Consider the following 22,507-nt stretch of genomic DNA (forward strand, 5'->3'; position numbering starts at 1 on the left):
ATTCTGGGAGCTGAAGTCCACACATTTTAAACTTGCCAAGTTAGAAAAGCAGCCCTATATCATTACAAAGGTGGGGCAAGAATAAGGAGCCTTTTTAAAAATATATATATTCCTGTGCCTTAGATGAATAGTAGCACGGGGGGCGGGGAGAAAGCTGAGAGTACTACTAGAGGAATGAAGCAGGGAAGGAAAGATGAAGCATTCCCTCACATCAGCAGAGTTGGTGAAAGCTTCAGTACTTTTTTTTATAGTCCTCTTGACTTAGATCAGGCATGTCAAACTCGTGACGTTACGTGACGTCGCGCGATGTATCACGACTTTTTCCCCATTGCCGGCCATGGGGAAGGTTCGGTTTCAATACAATGCATCCAGCCCGCGGGCTAGCAGTTTGACATGCCTGACTTAGATGGATGCATCTAAGAAGCTGAGGGGGGGGAGGGAAATCCAGATGAAAAAAGAAAAAAAAATTGGGGTTTGCTTGCAAACTCTCCAGCATCCCCAAATGTTGTCACCAATAATTTTGCAGCTGTTTGAAAGTGTTTGATCTAATAGAAGAGAATATGTGCAACTTTGGAGCCCTTGGCACTCTCTGAGTTTGGTTGTTTGCTTGCAGATGTTTCATTATCCTGATTGGTGGTTAAAGCCGGGAAATGGTGAGTTCTAGTCCTGCCTTAGGTATGAAAGCTAGCTGGGTGACTTTGGGCCAAGCACCAAGAGGTGGTGAGTACTAGTTCCACTTTAGGCATGAAAGCCAGCTGGGTGACTTTGGGCCAAACACCAGGAGATGGTGAGTTCTAGTCCCGCCTTTGGCATGAAAGCCAGCTGGGTGACTTTGGGCCAAGCACCAGGAGATGGTGAGCACTAGTTCCACTTTAGGCATGAAAGCCAGCTGGGTGACTTTGGGCCAAACACCAGGAGATGGTGAGTTCTAGTCCCACCTTAGGCATGAAAGCCAGCTGGGTGACTTTGGGCCAATCACCAGGAGATGGTGACTTCTAGTCCTGCCTTTGGCATGAAAGGCAGCTGGGTGACTTTCGGTCAATCACCAGGAGATGTTGAGTTCTAGTCCCACCTTAGACACAAAAGCCAGCTGGGTAACTTTGGGCCAATCACCAGGAGATGGTGAGTTCTAGTTCCACCTTAGGCATGAAAGCCAGCTGGGTGACTTTGAGTCAATCACCAGGAGATGGTGCGTTCTAGTCCCGCCTTAGGTACAAAAGCCGGCTGGGTAACTTTGGGCCAGTCACTCTTCCAGCTCAATTCACCTCCCTTATTTTGTGGGGAAAATAACAGGAGGAAGGTGTATTAGGTATGTTCGCTGCCTTGAATGATTTATAGAAATAATAAAGGTGGGATAAAAAAAAATAGAATAAATAAAATATTATCTAGTTGGGTCATGAAATGAAAGCAAATAACCAAGCTTAGAGAGCACCAAGGACTCCTCAGTGTTTGATCTATCACCAAGTCTCCTATTTCAAAACTCTATTTCGTGTTTATTAGGTGGGTTATAAGGTCTTCAAAACAGATAGAATGAAGTATAAATACAACAAAATATCCACATACCTGTAAAACGAAAGTTAATCGATTCTGGAAGACCTAGAGGAGATAAAAGAGATCAGGAAAACACAATTGTTTGCAGCATTTGGAATCACACAATACAAACTACCGCAGATCCACCGCAGGTGTGATGTCACAAAAAATTTGTGGAAGGGGAAAGTCACAAGTCCAGCTGTATTTGGAAATACTGATTACATTCTCAGCAGACTTTGGACCACCATTTGCAAGATAATTAAGACAAAATAGTTTGTCTTAAAATAGACAAGAAAAATAGTTTTCTATGTGGGTAAAGATTTCAAAATATTTTATTTTGAAGCAATATGTGGTAGGCCCTTCCAACTCTTATTCTGATTGAATACTTTAGGCCTGTTTATAACAAGGGCTGACACAACATACATCTCTAAAATGTGAGAAAAAAGAAGTTCGTTTGAAAAATGCCCGGCTTTCAGCTTTTGGCAGATTGTTACACTACAGCTCTCATTCGTTTTGATAAATTATGCAGCCCTTGTGTTTCGGTGCTAGGAGGGTAAACACAGCAGGTTGCATTTTTCCTGATAAAGGCCTGCAAGTTCCTATTGGAAGATTGCTTTGTATGTTTGCTTCTTTTTGCAGATGTGGGAAATAACAGCTGTTTGGACCATAATTGCATCTAAGGTATAACTTCTAAAGAATGCCTAATGGTGCAGGCAATCTGATAGGAGCCCAGAGAATTTCATGAGCTGATATTAATTCATGAACTGATACTCAGCTGATGATTAGTGGTATAATTGCTGTAAAATTTCATTGTGAAACACATGCGCGGCCCCACAAATCACTGATGGCCATATATTAGACCGAATGGGAAAATTATGAGGGGGTTGCACTGCAGGCAGAATTAATATTAACCCAACAAACTGGATGGACTGCTATGTCACAAAGATGCTGGTGTTTAACCAGTCTTCATTATTTCCTTTTGTGGCATCCTAAATATCAGGATGGGATGCGGTGGCTCAGTGGGTTAGGACGCTGAGCTTATCGATCAGATGGTCGGCAGTTTGGCGGGTCGAATCCCGAGTGCCGTGTAACAGAGTGAGCGCCTGTTACTCGTCCCAGCTTCTGCCAACCTAGTAGTTCGAAAGCACGTAAAAATGCAAGTCGAAAAATAGGGACCACTACGGTGGGAAGGTAACAGCGCTCCATGCGCCTTTGGCCTCTAGTCATGCCAGCCACATGACCACGGAGACATCCTTGGACAAGCACTGGCTCTCCAGCTTTGAAACGGAGATGAGCACCGGCCCCTAGAGTTGGAAACGACTAGCACACATGTGCGGGGGAACCTTTACCTTTACCTTTAAATATCAGGATATTGGACTTGGCAAAAACTTTGCAACCAAAGAGAGGGGCCAATGGAAGCATAATGTTCTACATTCACCAAGCATCTCTGAAAAAAATGTATCTGAATAACATTTCTGTGATATCTCTAGGGCAGAAGTAGGCAACCTTGGCTCTTTTATGACTCGTGGACTTCAACTCCCAGAATTCCTGAGCCAGCCATGCTGAGGGGAAAGGGAGAGTTTCCAAGCTGAGCCATACTGGCTCAGGAATTTTGGGAGTTGAAGACCACCAGTCATAAAAGAACCATCGTTCCCCACCCTTGGTTTAGAACAGATGTAGGCAACCTTGGCTCTTTTATGACTCGTGGACTTCAACTCCCAGAATTCCTGAGCCAGCCATGCTGAGGGGAAAAGAGTTTCCAAGCTGAGCCATGCTGGCTCAGGAATTTTGGGAATTGAAGTCCACCAGTCATAAAAGAGCCAAGGTTGCCTACCCCAGCTCTAGGGTAAAACCATAAGATATTCCCACCTCATCATAATGTTTTGTTTTGAGGGTGGCAAAAAAATTTTTTTAATGTCACAGATTCTTAGTAGGCATTTGACCCAGCATCTTCCATGTGGTTCATTGGCTTTGTTTATGGCTGGGACTTCAGACCCTTAAAATATTGTTAAACTCTATTGCTCAACATTCCCACCATTGTCTAGAACAGGGGTCCCCCAACCCCTGGTCCATGGACTGATACCAGGCCGTGGCATGCCAACAACCGGTCCACACAAGGAAAGCCCCATCCGTGGGATACAGGCGCACCCTCTGGTTCATGGAAAAACGTTTCTCCACAGAACCGGTCCCTGGTGCCCAAAAGGATAGGGACCTCTGGTCTAGAACAGGGGTCTTCAAACTTGGCCTTTTTATGACTTGTGGACTTCAACTCCCAGAATTCCTCAGCCAGGCACACTTCCCTCCGCCCAGTACGTGCCCACAGAGAGGGCCTCCTCAGGGTGCCTCCGGTCAGGGAATGCCGACTGGTGGCCCCCAGGGGGAGGGCCTTCTCTGTAGGCGCTCCGGCATTATGGAACCAACTGCCGGTTGAGCTCCAGATGGCATCAGACCTCCGAACCTTCCGCCGCGAGCTGAAGATCCATTTATTTGAATTAGCTGGTCTGGCCTGATGGGGGATTATGGGTTTTTAAATTGGTGTTTTTTACTATTTTATTACTGTTTTTTAACTGGGCACTGGTTTAATTTCCTTTTAACTTTTGTATCGTTATTTATATATGCCCTGTGAACCGCCCTGAGTCCCTAGGGAGAAGGGAGGTATAGAAATCAAATAAAACTGAAACTGAAAACTGAAACTGGCTGAGGAATTCTGGGACTTGAAGTCCACAAGTCATAAAAGGGCCAAGTTTGAAGACTCCTGGTCTAGAAGATCAGTGTTTCTCAACCTCGGCGACTTCAAGTTGTGTGTTGAATTCCCCAACCAGCTAATTGACCTCCACTCATCTTTAAAGTTGCTGAGAAACACTGGTTTATAGAAAGTTAGGGAGTTATGAATGGGAATCTAAGGAATGAGTGCTAATCAGTGAATTAAATTCTTACCAGCAAAGGAGAATTCCATCAGCTCCCTAATATGTGATCCAGCACTAGGTGGACGATAGACAATTTTGCCACTGTTGATGTCAGTTTGGGTAAAAGAGGCTACCGGGATGGATGGTTTGTCAATGTGCTCCACCAAACCTGTTGCAGTGGACAGAGAATTTATTTGTTTCTTAGCTAATCTCAAGAGACTATAAACAATCTATAATTATTAGGTAAATAAATACAGTAGTCAAATATGAAACATGAATTCTAACAAATGTGCTTTCCGTAAGACTGCAGTTGTGTTCTTCCAAAGTGTTGCTGATTGGTCCATAATGTCAGAGCGGTTTTGTCCACATAACATACTTAACATACTTAAACCTGCATTTGCTTCAACCAGCCATTCCTTCCATCTTGCTTAACATTTGTTGATAAATATGGCTGGCTAGTTTCTGATTAACCAGTCAGGATTTCTCTGGATTTTATATGGGACTTATCAAAACTCAAGACTTGTAGTGCTCGTGGCCACTCCAATCTCGATTATGGAGCTTGTAAACATGAGTCTTGGGAGCTTGCAAAGCTTGCTTCAAACATGATATGAATCTTCTGTCCTGCAATTCTTCCCCAGTTCAGATTTTAATCCCAGCCAGGACATTAGATAGTTCTGCAGAAACCACCTACAGTCCTCAATTCACTATCCTGACAAGTGCAAGAAAGGTGCATATGAATTCAAATTTGCACTCTACTGCCCAGTTTTGAAGGGTCACCATTTTGCTTAATTTCTCTCGTTTAAGATGGAGAGAGAGACATTTGGCAACCCTTCACCTATCACCCAAAGACAGTTCAGTCATTTCCCCTGAACTTCTTAATTTATAAATACTTTCAGCCAAGCCTGTATCCTCCAACTGACCCTCCTGGCTACCGGCCTACCAATTTCAGTTGTAAAACGATGACAGAGAAACATTTTTTTTATATATATATGAAATGATCTTGCCTTGATCTGGAGGCAAGGGTACGGTCACGTTGTACGTGATTTCTTCACTTGGAGTTTGCGAGTTGACAAAAGAGAGGTGATGCGGTCGAATAGGGGTCACACGATCTTCCAGTGCCTGAAAGATAGATATTTACCAAATGCATGTGTACTTATAAGGGACGTGGTGGCTCAGTGGGTTAGGACGCTGAGCTTGTCGATCAGATGGTCGGCAGTTTGGCGGGTCAAATCTCGAGTGCCGCGTAGCAGAGTGAGCGCCTGTTACTCGTCCCAGCTTCTGCCAACCTAGCAGTTCAAAAGCGCGTAAAAATGCAAGTAGAAAAATAGGGACCACTACGGTGGGAAGGTAACAGCGTCCCGTGCACCTTTGGCTTCTAGTCATGCCGGCCACATGACCACGGAGACGTCCTCGGATAAGCGCTGGCTCTTCGGCTTTGAAATGGAGATGAGCACCGGCCCCTAGAGTTGGAAACAACTAGCACACATGTGCAGGGGAACCTTTACCTTTACTTTACCTATGTGTACTTATACTCAGTTTTTTCCTCCGGGAATCCTGACGGTGAAGACCTGGCCTTTCCCCAATCATTGGGCTAGGTTGTGGGTGTGTGTGCGTTAAACTGGGAGGAAGATTATCAGAGGGACTGTCTCTTGCCGGTCACATCTACCCGACCCACTAGAGCGGGGAGGCAAGGTATGTTGCGGATCCTGTCCCCACCTAACGAGAAACATCTGGCAGGTCCCAAAAGAAGGGCCTTCTCCGTGGCGGCTCCCTCTCACTGGAACATCATTTCCCCCCAGAGATTAGACGGGCCCCCACTCTAAAACTCTTTCGGAAGGCGCCAAAGACCTGGTTCTGGCAGTGGGCCCAGAATCTGGATTCCCTGACCCTATTCAATGAATAGGTCTTTGTTTGGAAGAAAGCATTCCGTTTAGACCCATGTTTCTCAACCTTATCAATCAATTTTTAAAATGAGTGGGCTTCAACTCCCAGAATTACCCAGCCAGCCACTCATCTTAAAATTGTAAGGTTGAGAAACACCGGTTTAAAGAAAGGTGAGGACTGAAAAGAGTTACGTCAAATGATTCCAAGGCAGATTAACTTCACCAAATATTTTCAAGTGCTAGAAATATGCTAACCTTTACTGAACTTCTACGGAAGCCACTTGTTATGTATGCAGGCATCTGCATAGCAACAGCCCTCAGGGGGCGTTGGCCTGGACAGTTTCGGCGGGAAACCTAGGGCCAACCCCATTGGCTGTTAGCTTACCTGGCCAGGTATATAAGGAGGCCAGGTAGCCCTCATTTCTCAGTTCACTTCCCCTTCCAATAAAGAGCTGAACTCACACACTGGCTGGCGTCTCTCTTGCGTCGGACCCACTACACAATAGTGGCGACGAGGATGGGATTGCTGCCGACCAAGAGCTGAAGTCACTGGGGAAACGCTCCGCGAGCTGAAGGGAAAGGCATTTTTCCTTCTTCCCCCCACGACCGCCAGCCGAACCGGCAACGCCAAGCGCCACATCCACGACCAACTGCCGCCATGGCTAGAGCCGGACAACCCCGCGAATTCGAGACCCGCCGCCCCGAAACCTGGACCCGTTACCTGGCTCACGTTGAACTGTACATGCGGTTCAATCAGATATCGGAGGACGGTGCAAAGGCGGCCGCCCTGCTCTGCCTTGGGGGACCAGCGCTGCTGGAAGTCACCGCGAACCTGTTCCCCCAGGAGGCCATCAACACCGTCGCGTACCGAGACCTCGTGGCCAGGCTCAACACACATTTCAGGCCCCGGCGCTCCAAGGTGGCCGCACGGTCACAATTTGAGAAAAGGGACCAGCGCCCCGACGAGACCGGTGCCGACTTCCTCGCCACCCTACGGGAAGCTGCCGTCGCTTGCAGGTTCACAAATTTGGAGGAGCGACTACGGGACCGGCTGATTTGCGGCCTACGCGACAGGCGGTTGCAGGAGCGCCTGTTCGAAAGAGAGGAGGTCTCTCTCCAGGAAGCCGAGGACGACATCCTAGCCCACGAAGCGGCCTCCGGGGCCGTCCAAGCCTGCCAGGGAACCCGGCCCGGCAACCAGGCAACCGGCGTCCGCCGGCAAGGGGCCACAGAGGAGGACGACCTGAGCATCGACCTCCTCCAGCGGAAGTCGACCCCCGACCAGCGAGCCAGACGCCCAGACAGGCCCAGGCCTCCCAGCTACACTGCCGTTCCCCAGAGGTGCGCAGGGTGTGGTGTGAACCACATGCGCAGCCTCTGCAAGTTCCGGTCCGTCACGTGCCAGGCCTGCAAGAAAACAGGCCACATAGCCGCCGTCTGCCGTAGCCGCCCCCCCCGAGAGGAGATCCACGAGCTGCAGCCGGAGGAACCACCGTTCGAAGGTACTGGGGCCCCCACCAAAACAAAAATTGGCTATGTCAAGAGCCGGCTGGCCATTAACCATATGGGTAGCCTCCGGCTGCTCAAACCCAAAATTAGATTAACAATCCGTTTGCAAGGTGTCCCTTGCAGCATGGAGCTTGACTCTGGATCAGCGGTCTCGATTATTTTGGACAAGACCCTTAACCACACAATTAGCCGGAGCAAGCAACGGATTAAATTACGGCCTACTAAATTAACCCTGACCGATTTTCAGAATTCGCCGGTCAAGGTGAAGGGGGAGGCCACCATTTCAGTGGGGTTTAAGGGTCGCGAAGGACAACTGGATGTTGTAGTGGTAGAGGGCCGCAGAGCCAGCCTGGTCGGGCTGGACTGGTTTGAGGCCCTGGGAATCTCAGTATCCGGGATCCATCGGATCCAGGGGGACTCCGTTGAGGCCGTTTGCCGGGAGTTCGCCGACGTCTTCGACGGGTCATTAGGCAAGTACACCGGGGCCCCCATATCATTCAAGCTTAACTCGAACGTCTCCCCCGTTAGGGTCCGGCCGCGGCGAGTCCCGTTTGCGCTCAAACACAAAATCAAGCGCGAACTAGACAAGTTGGTGGCCCAGGGAATCTTAGAGCCTGTAGATGGAGGGGAGTGGGAAACCCCCATCGTGACCCCCCTCAAATCCAACGGGGAAATAAGGATCTGCGCCGACTATAAGTGTTCGGTGAACCGCGCCCTAAACCCGCACGCTTACCCGGTTCCCGCGGTCAGCCACGTTCTCGCTTCCCTCCAAGGCGGCGCCATTTTTGCAAGGCTCGATCTTGCACAGGCGTACCAGCAACTCACGGTCACTAGGGAAACAGCTGACATCCAAACCATAGTAACCCATAGGGGGGCGTTCCGGGTGAACAGGCTGCAGTTTGGAGTCAGCGTTGCTCCCGGCATTTTCCAGGAGGTTATGGAAAAGACACTCAAGGGCATTCCAGGAGTCTGCCCCTATTTTGATGACATCCTGATTGCAGGAGCATCAGCAGAGGAACTGGCAGGGAGGCTTAGGGAAGTGCTGGCAAGGCTGCGCACAGCTGGCCTCAAACTCAAAAAGGAAAAATGCAGCATAGGCGTTCCTTCCACAGAATTTTTGGGGTTCAGAGTAGACGCCAGGGGAATCCACCCCACAGAATCCAAGGTGAGGGCCATCAAACTAGCACCCACACCCAAGAACAAAGCAGAGCTTCAGGCATTCCTGGATCTGCTGAATTTCTACCATACATTCCTCCCACACAAGGCAGCCATCGCTAAACCGCTCCACAGGCTGCTAGACAAACAGGCAACATGGGCCTGGACGGCCACCCATGATCAGAGCTTCAAGGCCCTGAAGGCATTGCTGTCGGACAAGTCCACAGTAACCCATTTCATCGAGTCCAAGCCCATTTGTATCGCCTCCGATGCATCCCCTTATGGTGTGGGCGCTGTCCTAAGCCACCTTGAGCCCAACGGGGCAAAAGTCCCCATAGCATACTATTCTAGGACACTGTCTGGAGCAGAAAGAAACTACGCCCAAATAGACAAAGAAGCCCTGGCAATCGTGGCAGGAATCAAGAAATTCCATGATTACTTATATGGCAGGGAGTTCACTGTCTTCACGGACCACAAACCACTCCTGGGCCTGTTCACCACAGACAGGCAAACCCCCCAGATTCTGTCCCCCAGGATGCTCCGGTGGTCCATCTTCCTTGCAGCATACAATTGCAAGCTGGTACACAAGCCAGGGAAGGAGATGGGCCATGCAGACGGTCTAAGTAGGCTCCCCCTAGACACACACGACCCAGACCCGGCACCAGCCACACAGATCCTAGCCCTGCACGAACTACCCGAGTGCCCAGTTCTTGCCAAGGACATTGCCAGCCACACAGCCACAGACAACATCATGGGCAGGGTGCACTCATGGGTTTGCACAGGGTGGCAGGACAAATCCCCGGAACCAGAGTTTCTATTTCATTAGACGCGATGAAATCTCCACACACAAAGGGTGCCTCCTTTGGGGTAGCAGGGTCATCATTCCACCCGCACTACGCGCCAGGGTATTGGACTCCTTACACGAAGGGCACCCGGGGGTGGTCAGGATGAAGGCACTGGCTAGGAGCTACCTCTGGTGGCCCGGGTTGGACAAGGAGGTTGAGGATCGGGTCAAGGCCTGTTATACGTGCCAGAGATCCAGGCCAGAAGTGCCACATGCACCAGTACACCGGTGGGAGGCCACACACACGCCATGGTCCCGCATTCACATTGACTATGCGGGGCCATTCCAGGGTCAACTATTTTTAGTAGTGGTGGACAGTCACTCCAAGTGGTTAGAGGTAGTCCCTGTCCCCAACATGACCTCGGGGAGGACAATCCAGGTGCTCAGAGCTCTCTTTGCCACACACGGCCTCCCCGACGTAATTGTGTCTGATAATGGGCCTCAGTTTACTGCTGCTGATTTCCAGGCGTTCTTGAAGGCGAACTGGATTAGGCACGCCACCTCTGCGCCATCCTTCGGCAGGCCGAACGGATGGTAAGGACGACCAAAGACGCACTCCGGCGCATCATCAGCGGGGACTGGCACCACAGACTAGCCAAATTTTTACTAGCCCAACACACAACACCATGCGTGGCTACCAGCAAGAGCCCAGCAGAACTGCGATGGGGACGGCGCCTCATCACCAAGCTGGACCGCCTACACCCAGACCGGGTAGCAGCCGAAACCGGTAGGGCAACATCACCATCATCACCATCACCACCAGCATCACTACCATCACCATTGCCATCATCATCCACACACAGGGTCCTCAACCTGGGGGACCTGGTCTGGGCAAGGAACTATGGGGTTGGACATCCTTGGGTTCCGGGGACAGTGGTCGGGAAAACAGGACCCCTTTCGTACATTGTAGGGGTGGAGGGGGACAGACGCATAAGGCGACACATCGATCAGCTCAGAGGAAGAGTCCCTGAGCACGTCACACACGCCCCTGAGCGCGTCACACACGTCCCTGAACTCAACGCACACGATCAACAGGAGGACCACACTCCAGGAGGGGTCAACCCAGCTGAGGACGTCACAGGGCAGGGACCAGAGGAGGAGGACTTCCTGATGCCGGCTCCTTGCAGCCCTGCACAAAGGCCTCAGGAACCCACGGTCCAAGCCCAGGGGCCAAGCACACCCAGACGATCCACCCGTCCACACAGGACACCAGCCTACCTGTCGGACTATGTGTGCAAGTGATCCTCACACAAGGACGCCACTGTTTTTTTTATATATATACTCATAGTTATAGTAGTTGCATGTTGTTGTTGTTATGTGGGTCTTCTCTAAGGGGGGAGGGGTGTTATGTATGCAGGCATCTGCATAGCAACAGCCCTCAGGGGGCGTTGGCCTGGACAGTTTCGGCTGGAAACCTAGGGCCAACCCCATTGGCTGTTAGCTTACCTGGCCAGGTGTATAAGGAGGCCAGGTAGCCCTCATTCCTCAGTTCACTTCCCCTTCCAATAAAGAGCTGAACTCACACACCGGCTGGCGTCTCTCTTGCGTCGGACCCACTACACAATACCACTCACACTTTTCAATGACTTAGCACCACACGCGTGGTGACCTAGTGGTAAAGACTCTCCCCTTCCAATCAAAAGGTTGAGTGTTCAATCCTAGGTGTTCCTCTCCTGGGGCGCAAAGAAAAAAATATATATTTCCGGCGAACTCTGTGTGGCGCCAGGAAGGGCATCCGGTCAGTAAACGCTCAGCTCCATCTAGCTACCCTGATTCTACCCCGAATTAAGGGATTACAGGGTCAAAAAAGGATGTTAAACACATGCATTCTTCCAATTCAGAAAGGAAATAGCCACAGAGTTGAATTATCCACCAGGAGTTCAGAATGACGTAGATGGTACTCTCTACTCCAATTTTCTCCAAAACAAGTTCGCTTTAAGAGAAGTTAATAGGCTGAGAGTTAGGGACTGGCCCAGAATCTGGATTCCCTGACTGTATTCAATGACCCTAAATTAAACTATATATGTATGCAGAGAACAAACTTGATTCCATTTGATGAAGAAGGAAGCCCAGTCGCCTCTTGGGAAAAAAGCACCTTTGGGACAACCACGATCTGGATGACTGAGAAGCGAAACGTCTCCGAAGAAAAACCCAGAAAAAAACAGCTGCCTCGGAGAGAAAAAACCACCTTTGGGACACACTGCCAGAGTTACCGTGTGGCAAGATGGGTGGCTAATAAATTTTACGAATAAATAAATCAATAACAAACAAGCAAACAACCCGTCCATCAGCGCAAGGCAACATGCAGAACGCTCCCTCCTCCAATGTTTCCCCAAATGACCCATTTTGTGAGTAGGTTGGGCCGAGACAGAAGAACAGATCCAAAGTCACTTTGAGCCTCAGGACTTAGGGGGGATCTGAACCCCGGTGTCCCTGATCCTAATTCAAACCCTTCTGTCCCCAAGACCAAAAGACTCAGAAGCCACACAGAACAAATTAAGAACAGAGCTGATCCAAACCTGTACAATCCACAGATTGTTCCCACAGACGCCCAAGCCTAACACCCAGGTCTTTGAACAAATGTCAAACTGTCTGACCTTCCGTTGGTCACGGAGGGCAAGAATATAGACTCTTAAAGAGAAGGGAGGGAAGGAGACAAAAGACAAAGAATGAAACTATAGCTGAAAGTTGCATTCATTAACTTAGGCAGGCAATCTTACAAAAGTCCCCTTTTCAAGAGTCAAATGCCATTCATTGGGGGAAAAAAAGGGGGGGGGTTTGACTCCTAACCTTTGTTCTCTCATTCCCACGTTCATCCAATTGATGCTAGAGAGCAGGGCAACCATTTCTTTTACCATAAAAAAATACAGGTGATAATTCTAAGCTACACGAAAGGCCGAGAATTTGCAACTTTTTAAAGTGCTGGGCACCATCGGGCAATTTGGCTTGCAGGGTGTTAAGTGTCAAAAAATGATTGTTTTTAAAAGAATCGTATTAAAACAGGGCGGAAATCTTCTGAGAGCACCAAAGATTTCAACCTTCTCCTCTGGAGATCTCATAACATGCTGGCTTTCTTTCCTGAAATCACAAGAGAATCTGATCATAGGAAATTTGGTAATCTCATAAGATTCCACCCTTTGTTATGAGACTGTTGTTTTTTGGGGGTGAATTCTATGGACGCCATGCTCCTTATGGCTGCCCAAGGGGACCACGTTAAAAAGGTAAAGGTTCCCCCGCACATGCGTGCTAGTCGTTTCTGACTCTAGGGGCCGGTGCTCATCTCTGTTTCAAAGCCGAAGAGCCAGCGCTTGTCCAAGGACGTCTCCGTGGTCATGTGGCCGGCATGACTAGACGCCAAAGGCGCACGGAACGCTGTTACCTTCCCACCAGAGTGGTCCCTATTTTTCTACTTGCATTTTTACGTGCTTTCAAACTGCTAGATTGGCAGAAGCTGGGACGAGTAACAGGCACTCACTCTGTTATGCGGCACTCGAGATTCGACCCGCCAAACTGCTGACCTTCTGATCGACAAGCTCAGCGTCCTAACCCACTGAGCCACCGCGTCAGTCCCTATACGACCTTGACAGTTAAGTAACAACAACTCAGTGGCTGATGTTTGAACTGGCAAAAACCATACTGGATGAGGGTTTCAGGAATATCAAAATCACAAGTGGATGTTAAACCGATAAAGGTAGTCTTCAACTTACCACAGTTCATTTAATGGCCATTTAAAGTTACAACAGCATCAGAAAAAAGTGACTTAATGGCCAATTTTCACACTTACGACTGTTATAACATCCCCGTGGTCACATGATCAAAAGTCAGAACACTTGGCAACTGTCTTGTATTTATGATGGTTGCAGTGTCCCGGGGCCACGTGATCAACTTTTGTCAACTTCTTGAGTCAGCGGGAAAGCCAGATTCACTTAGCAACCATGTTACTAACAGCTACAGTGATTCCCTTAACAACTGTGGCAAGAAAGGTCGTACAATGGGGCAAAATCTACTTAGCAACTTAAATTTTGGGCTTAACTGTGGTCCTAAGTTAAGGACTAACTGTATAATGTTGTCATGGCCCAGGACTCAGACTCTGAATATGATTCTGAGGAAGCTTCTCTGGCTAAATCTGTGGAACCTCAGCTTAAGGTGACAACAAGCAAAGAATCACGCAAAAGTATTAGTACCACTTTATAAAGCCCTAGTAAGACCACACCTCGGATACTGCAGCCAATTTTGGTCACCATATCACAAAAAAGATGTTGACAGACTGGAAAAAAATTCAGAAAACAGCAACTAAGATGATCAGAGGCCTGGAGACCAAAACATACAAAGAACGGCTGCAGGACTTGGGCTTGGCTAATCAAAAGAAAAAAAGAAATAGGAGAGACATGATAGCAGCATTCCGGTATCTAAGCGGCTGCCTTAAAGAAGGGGGGGGGTCAGGTGTTCACCAGAGGGAAGGACAAGAAACAATAGTTAGAAGCTAATCAAAGAGAGAAGCAACCTGGAATTAAGAAGAAACCTCCTGACAGTGAGGACAATCAACCAGTGGAACAGCTTGCCACCAGAAATCTTGGGCACTCCATCACTGGAGATTTTTAAGAAGATAGATAGACAATTACCTGTCTGAGATGGTATAGGTTCTCTTGCTTGAGCAGGGGGCTGGACTAGAAGGCCTCCAAGGTCCCTTCCAGCTCTATTCTATTCTTTCTATGTAAAACCAGGCACCATCTGCAAAGCTGGAGCTGTCAGAGGAGATGATACAAAGGCCTCCCAGCCTTCACATTAGCAAACAGAATTAAAAGCAGAGATGTTCTCTGAGGCTTTTTGCAAAGCTGAGCCCAGTCATCTTGACTGAGGACAACTGATTGCAACTCAGTTTAAGAGGCAGTCCTGATTCATATTATTTACTGAAAACAGCTGTCTGATATCTGGCTCTCGTGTGAAGTTCTTGGGAATCCTGCTTAAGAAAATCATTCAGCCTCTGGACTGGCTGACAACCCTGACCTAGCTCGTGGAACCTTGGACTGATCTTGGACTATTCTTCTGCGCTCTCCTATTTAAAAATGAATGACTCAGCCAAGTTTCCGAGACTCTTTTCTGGTTTGCGGTCTTTTTGTTATCTCCTTGACCTTGAGTAAACTGAGTTATGTCTAGGTATTGATTTAACAGCTAATCAGCTTATGTAATGTAAGATTTAAAATGTAATGATGGGAATGACTCAGCAGGGTATGTGTCTCTTTAAGAGCCTCTGTATAAAAGGGAAGGCTCTGCTGATTTGTTTGTCTCTTCCGTTTCCTGCTGTAACTGTGGTGTGTTGGATCCTGCTGTGTTAACAAGTGTAGGTATATTGTTCCTGGTGTACGATATTGTAGATAGTGTAAGATAAACTACCATTTAATATAGACCACTGTTTACTGTGTTTATTCCTGGGTTATCTCACGCAATAAGACTGTGCATGCTCTAACAAGTTACCATAGTAATTGTGCGAGAGTCAGTCTTTAAAAGCAGAAGCAGGACATTATCATTCTAAATTAACCTGCACAGATGGCTCAAATCATTTTGCAAAGTGTTATTGCCAGTGTGAAAAAGGTGAAGGGTGCCCTTGTCCTTTTCTCCTCCGCCCCATTTGCCTTCCCCATCCAAAACACTTTTTTAAAAAATTCAGCGAACAAGAATTCTGAATGATGATCTTAAAGAGATTAGAGGACATTCCAGTCCCAAAGGGAAATCTTAAGAAGCTAAAAAAAATACACCTAGAAGTAGTACTTCCCATATATGCCAAGAAATGTTATGTGGGGTACTTCCATACATGCCAGTACTTACGCCAAGAAATCTATGTGGATTAAACACCAACGACAAGATCACTGACACCATCTTGACTTTTCTTGACTACCTTCTCCCCATATTTGGCACCGGTCCATTTGTATCGCATTCATGTCAGAAGCACCGTGGCACTTCCAGGTTGAAAGTAAGTCTGTGTGTGTGTGTGTGTGTGTGTGTAGGTAGATAGAGATAGACCGATAGACAGACAGACAGATAGATAGATAGATAGACAGACAGATAGATATAGAGAGATAAGATATAGAGAGATAGATAACTAGATAGATAGATATAGAGATAAGATATAGATACAGAGATATAGATAACTAGATAGCTAGATAAATATAGATATAGATATAGATAGAGATATATGTTTGTGTATGTGTGTGGGTAGAGATAGATAGATAGATAGATAGATAGATAGATAGATAGATAGATAGATAGATAGATAGATAGATGAGATGAGAGAGAGAGAGAGAGAGAGAGAGAGAGAGAGTTATAGAGATAGAGATAGAGATAGAGATAAGATAGAGAGAAAGATGCATTCTTGGAGAAATGTAATTCTGGACTTACCGTCATATGAAAAGAAAATCTGGAGGAGGACTCAGATGACGCCAGGCTAGGTGGTAAGATGGCAATGTTGAACAAGTGGGTCTCAAGACGGGTCTGTGGAAAGCCTGCACCAGAGACCTGCAAATATGACATTACACGAAAGGAAACAGAGGCAGTGAGACTTTTATGCATCATGACAGGTTAAGACTGTAGGGCACAAATGAGACTGCTGGAGCGGGGAGATTACAGGCAGTTCTCAACAACTGTTTGAAGTTACAATAGCTTTGGAAAAAGTGATTTACAACCTGTATTCACACTTACACCTATTGCAGGGCCCCCCACACACACCTGTGGTCACACACCTTTTCCCCCCAATTTCCAGCCCCCCCCCCCAAAATAATAATAATTCCCATTGGAGAAGTTGGATTCGCTTAACAAAAACTGTAAAAATCAGGTCTGATTCAACTTACAATCGCAATGATTTACGATTAAAGTTCCAATCCCAATTGTGGTCCTAAATTGAGAACTACTTGTACCTCAGCTTCTCTTCTGAATAATCTCAGCAGCATGATTTCCTACGGGCGAAATGTTTTCAGTAGGAGAACCTGAGAACCATCTTCTAAGGTCTACTTTCAGCAAGGTGGACAGTCGCAAGCTTTTTAGCAGCAGATGCATCCTCATGTTTTCTTTCCGAAACTTCAATTCCTCGACTTACAAACCATTTATTTCATGACCGTTCAAAGTGACAACACTGGAAAAAGTGGCTTATAACCATTTTTCACACAGCCATCGCAGTATCCCTATGGACACGTGATCCAAAATTCAGACGCTTGGCAACGGGCTAATATTCATGACAGTTGCAGTGTCCCGGGGGCCATGTGATCCTCTTTTGCGACCTTCTGACAAGCAGTCAATGTTCTGTTCTCACCCCCCCCCCGCCCCAGTTACAAACAGACAGACAAGCAGGCACAACTAGCAAGGGTTAATTCCTCAGGTTTTAGTAATTGCCTTCTGATAAGGCCTTGGCAGCAAAATACAGTCAGCCAAAATAGGCTCGTGAGATAACTTCCACACAATTACTCAAAATGAGTCCAAGCAAACAGTCCAGAAACAGAAGTACAGAAGCGTTGTCAAGAATTCAGGCCAGGGTTTCAAACAGATAATAAATCCGACAGACTTCCGAAGATGTGACCAGAAGTTGATTTAAATTATTGTTCGTCACAAAGTCCTGAGAACAGCCACACCCCCTTTTGTACCTTGTGGGGTGTGGCTCAGTGACTCAGCTAATCCCTCACCCTCCTATTCTTCCTACGCTGCTGTAAATGCTTGGCTCTGCGCCGTTCTCGGGGATCTAGCCATGATTTATCTCCGCTGCTCTCCATCTGCTGCAACTGCTCTGGCTCACTCCCAGCCTGGCTAATCACAGGCTGCTCCTGTCGGCCTTCAGATGGAGACGGAGGCCTTGCCAGAGGGGAGGGTCCCAGAGAGGGAGGCCTTGCCAGTTCCTCCCCATCATCCTCAGAGTCCTTTTCCTCAGTTAGGACAGGCTCAGGGATCGGGGCCACAACAGTAAATGGGGAATGCTGGATTCACTTAACAATCGTGTTAACTAACTTAACCACTGCAGTGATTCACTTAAGTGATAAGAATAGCATAGCTCTGTTAATGTCCCTACTCTCTGGAAGAGCATCCCCTTAAAGCAGTGTTTCCCAACCTTGGCAACTTCAAGGTGTGTGGACTACAACTCCCAGAATTCCCCAGCCAGCTAGAATTCTGGGAGTTGGAAGTCCACTCATCTTAAGGTTGCCCGGTAGAGCAACACTGCCCTACATATGCAGATGGCACTCATTGTCCTGCGATTCAGGAAGGCTCTTAACATCTATCTGTCTTCCCAGGCCTGAGGTTAGGAAGCCTGTGCAGCTCCTGTTGTGGTTTTTATCCTGTTCCTATCATTTTTATTGATACGATGGTTTTTGTCGGGTCTGCCCTGTCTTAGCTTGTGTGCTTTTAATTGATTTGTGCTCACTTTATAACAGAATAACAAAGTTGGAAGGGAGCTTGGAGGTCTAGTCCAACCCCCTGCTTAAGCAGGAGACCCTATACCAGGGGTAGGCAACCTTGGCTCTTTTATGACTCGTGGACTTCAACTCCCAGAATTCCTGAGCCAGCCATGCTGAGGGGAAAGGGAGAGGTTTCCAAGCTGAGCTATGCTGGCTCAGGAATTCTGGGAGTTGTCCACGAGTCATAAAAGAGCCAAGGTTGCCCACCCCTGCCCTATACCATTTGAGACAAATGCCTGTCCAATTTCATCTTACAAAACCCCCACAACTTTTGCAGGCAAATTGTTCCACTGATTAATTGTTCTAACAGACAGGAACATTCTCCTTAGTTCTGGGATGCTTCTCTGCTTGCTTAGTTTTCATCCATTGCTTCTTGTCCTTTGGAAAAAGAGGCTGCCTATTCTTTGTGGCAGCCCCTTAGATGGATCCTCTAACCACCCAGAGTCCTCTGGAGTGTGCAGCTATAATAAATGTAACACACTACTAATAAATAAATAAACACGGTGCCAATAAATAAATTAACGTTGTGCCCTATCAGAGTGTATCCTGCCCCAGCAGCTATGCAACCGATACCCCTGTATCGACAGAAGATTTCCGAAGGGCTGCCCCAAGGAATGACCGAGAAATCAATAAATGGAAGCATGGAGACCTACACTCTCATGCAATGTGAAAGAAATGGAGCGTGGAATATTTCCTCCCCCCCCACCCCAGAAAAGAGATCTCAACATATACAGTTTTCATAGATCTCCGTCACGGGTTTGGTCAAGCGAACCTCTGGGGAAAATCAGTGGAAAGGGAAATAAATGGCACATATCTAACTGAGCTTGGGGAGACCTATTTCGCAAGAGGTCACTGGAAACGCAGTTCCCAGAATATTAATAAAAAACAATCCATCTGCATTTTTTCAAGCAGTCACTAGCCATTGATCTGTGGCCTGACAGATGGATTATAGTTCTGTGATAGAATACAGCTACGCACAGCTTCTCTCTAACTTCCTACAGACACACACACACACACACAAAGTTAAACTATATAATTATTCCTCCAGTTGCAAAATAGTTCAACCTGCAGCTTTCCCCTCCACCATGCTGTGAAATGAAAAATCCATATAGGCGGTCCTTGACTTACAACAGTTCATCTAGTGACTGTTCAAAGTTATAACAGCAATTTAAGAAAACTGACTTATGTCAATTTCTTCAAACCTACGGCCATTGCAGCATCCCTGTGATCATGTGATCAAAATTTGGATGCTTGGCAACTGGCATGTACTTATGACAGTTGCAGTGCCCCGGGGTCATGTGATCACCTTTTGTGACCTTCCGGCAAGCAAAGTCAATGGGGAAGCCAGATTCACTTAACAACTGCAGGGATTCACTTCACAGCTCTGGCAAGAAAGGTCGTAAGCTGGGGTAAAACTGACTTTAACAACTGTCTTGCTTAACAACGGAAAGTTTGAGTTCGATTGTGGTGGTTTAAGTTGAAGACTACTTGTACAACTATGCACAGCTTCTCTCCAACTCCTTACACACACACACACACACACACACACACACACACACACACACACACACACACATATTTAACTACATAATTATTTCCCCAGTCGCAAGATAGCTCTTCAGAAAAGCTCAAACTGCAACCTTCCCTTCCATCATGCCGTGAACTGAAAAAAATGCACCACCACAACGCTGTTATTAATTTTAAAAGGATCTGGCACAATATCCAGCTTTTCAACATTGCCTCTTTATCATCTATGCTAATTACCTCAGAAATTACCTTAATTGCCTCCTCGGTGCCGGAGTGATAGGTAAAGCAAACATACAACATGCTGGAGGTACAAGCCAGATTAACCTTCTAAGCAAAAAGGAAGACATTTTTTAGGGAGACAGACCCACTTTTGCCATTTTTGTGGGTTCCTGTCAGGACACTCTAAAGAGCTGCCTCGTCACGGTCTCACCACAGGTGTACAATTGTGCCATTTAGTGCAGGTTCGCATCCCACCAGGCTCAAGGTTGACTCAGCCTTCCATCCTTCCAAGGTAGGTAAAATGAGGACCCAGATTGTTGGGGGCAATCAAGCTGACTTTGTAATAATGCCGCTTGGGGGTTGTATGAAAGCCCTAATAAGCAGGCATATACACAGAATGAAGGCTACTGCTAAGCTTGTAAGCCGCCCTGAGTCTTCGGAGAAGGGCGGGATATAAATGTAATAAAAATAAATAAAATAAAATAAAAATAAACCCTCTGCTCAAGCAGGAAACCCTGTACCATTTCAGACAAATGGCTGTCCAGTCTCTTCTTAAAAACTTCCAGTGTTGGAGCATTCACAGCTTCTGGAGGCAGGTCGTTCCACTGGTTAATTGTTCTCACTGTCAGGAAGTTTCTCCTTAGTTCTAGGTTGCTTCTCTCCTTGACTAGTTTCCATCCGTTGCTTCTTGTCCTGCCTTCGGGTGCTTTGGAGAATAGCTTGACTCCCTCTTCTTTGGGGCAGCCCCTGAAAACACTGCTATCATGTCACCCCTCGTCCTTCTCTTCATTAAACCAGACATACCCAGTTCCAGCAACCTGCAGTTGTCCCTATGTTTTAGCCTCCAGTCCCCTCATCATCTTTGTTGCTCTTCTCTGCACTTTCTAGAGTCTCGACATCTTTTTTTAAGGTCACGGCAACCGAAAGGGGATGCAATATTCCAAGGGTGGTCCTAACAAGGCATGATAAAAGAAGACCACATCAAAGCACTTGTTACTTAACGGGGGTATAATTAATGTACCTGGAAGCGGAATGAGTCACTCTCCGTCTCGGCTCCAGAGTGTCTATACCAAATGACACCTTCGTTGATATCCTGTTGGGTGAAGGTGGTAGCTGGGGTGGTTTTACCTCCACTGGGCGAAGACTGCCATCCTAATCCAGAATCATCGGCAGGCATAGGAACCAGAAACACCACTTCACCTGGGAAAGTAGAGCGAGAGAAAGACAGAGAGAGAGAGACAGACAGAGAGAAAGACAGAGAGAAAGAAAGAAAGACAGAAGGACACAGAAAGACAAAGAGAGAGACAGAAACACAGAAAAAGACAAGAGACAGATAGAGAGACAGACAGACAGACAAACACACACACACACACACACACACACACACACACAGAGGGAGAGAGGGAGAGAGGGAGAGAGGGGGAGAGAGAGAGAGAGAGAGAGAGAGAGAGAGAATGAGAATTTCCATGGCTAAGCAAGGCAGCTGTTAAGTGAATGTCACCTGATTTTACGATTGTTTTTGCCACGGTTGTTAAGCAAATCACTGCAGTTACTAAGTGAATCATGCACTTATTAAATGAATTTGGCTTCCTGCATTGTCCCGGAAGGTTGTAAATGGCCATCACATGATCCAGGGACACTGCAAACATTGTAAATACAGCCCAGTTGCCAAGGGCCCAAATTGGGATCATGTGACCATGGTTGCAAGTGCGAGGACTGTTTGTCGGTCACTTTTTTTTTCAATGCCACTGTAAATTTGAATAGTCGTAAGTCGAGCATTGATTGTCAGTCACTTTTTTTAGTGCGATGGTAATTTTGAATCGCTGTAAGTCGGGGATTACCTGCAAAGGCAATCCTGGACTTACGACCACAATTGACCCCAACATTTCTGTTGCTAAGCGAGACATTTGTTAAGTGAGTTTTGCCCCAGTTTACAACCTTTCTTGCCACAGTTGTTAAGTGAATAACTGCAGTTGAGAAAGTTAGTAACACAATTGTTAAGTGAATCTGGCGTCCCCATTGACTTTGCTTGCCAGGAGGTTGCAACAGGTGAACGCATGACCCCGGGACGCTGCAATTGTCATAAATTTGAGTCAATTGCCAAGCGTCTGAATTCTGATCATGTGTCCATGGAGATCCTGCAACGGTCTTAAGCGTGAAAAATGATAAGTCATTTTTTTCACTGCTGTTGTAACTTCAAACGGTCACTAAATGTTTTAAGTCGAGGACTACCTGTATTTAAGGGAGTATCTGGGTCACTTTTACTTCTCCAAAGAGTTTTTAAAAAGTTTTGTTTCAGCCAGGACTTTGGACAGTAACTCCCAGTTCTGATCTCTGTTGTGAAACGCACCCCCCAGTTGTGAATCTCCGACACCAGATCTTCCCAAATAAGGCATGTCCTTTTTCAAAGAAGTCGCCTTTTTCTGGTGGCATCTGCCATTAGTAAGGTAGCCTTCGACCTTCATGAGTTGTCTTTTATTTCCTTGTTTAGGTTTTTCT

The 22,507-nt window shown here is 47.0% G+C and overlaps 1 protein-coding gene across 1 annotated transcript in view; it reads right to left on the reverse strand.

Annotated features, from left to right (window-relative positions):
* Positions 1-22,507, reverse strand: part of FRAS1 (Fraser extracellular matrix complex subunit 1) — a 247,286-nt gene that overhangs the window by 103,945 nt on the left and 120,834 nt on the right. Inside the window, exons 22-26 of the mRNA XM_083368033.1 lie at positions 21,030-21,208; positions 16,224-16,340; positions 5,441-5,555; positions 4,468-4,605; positions 1,564-1,596 (exon numbers count right to left, since the gene is read on the reverse strand). Coding sequence (XP_083224159.1) covers positions 1,564-1,596; positions 4,468-4,605; positions 5,441-5,555; positions 16,224-16,340; positions 21,030-21,208 — 582 coding nt within the window. The remainder of the gene's footprint in view (positions 1-1,563; positions 1,597-4,467; positions 4,606-5,440; positions 5,556-16,223; positions 16,341-21,029; positions 21,209-22,507) is intronic.

This window comes from Vipera ursinii (assembly GCF_947247035.1).
Source record: "Vipera ursinii genome assembly, chromosome: 7".
NCBI lineage: Eukaryota > Metazoa > Chordata > Lepidosauria > Squamata > Viperidae > Vipera > Vipera ursinii.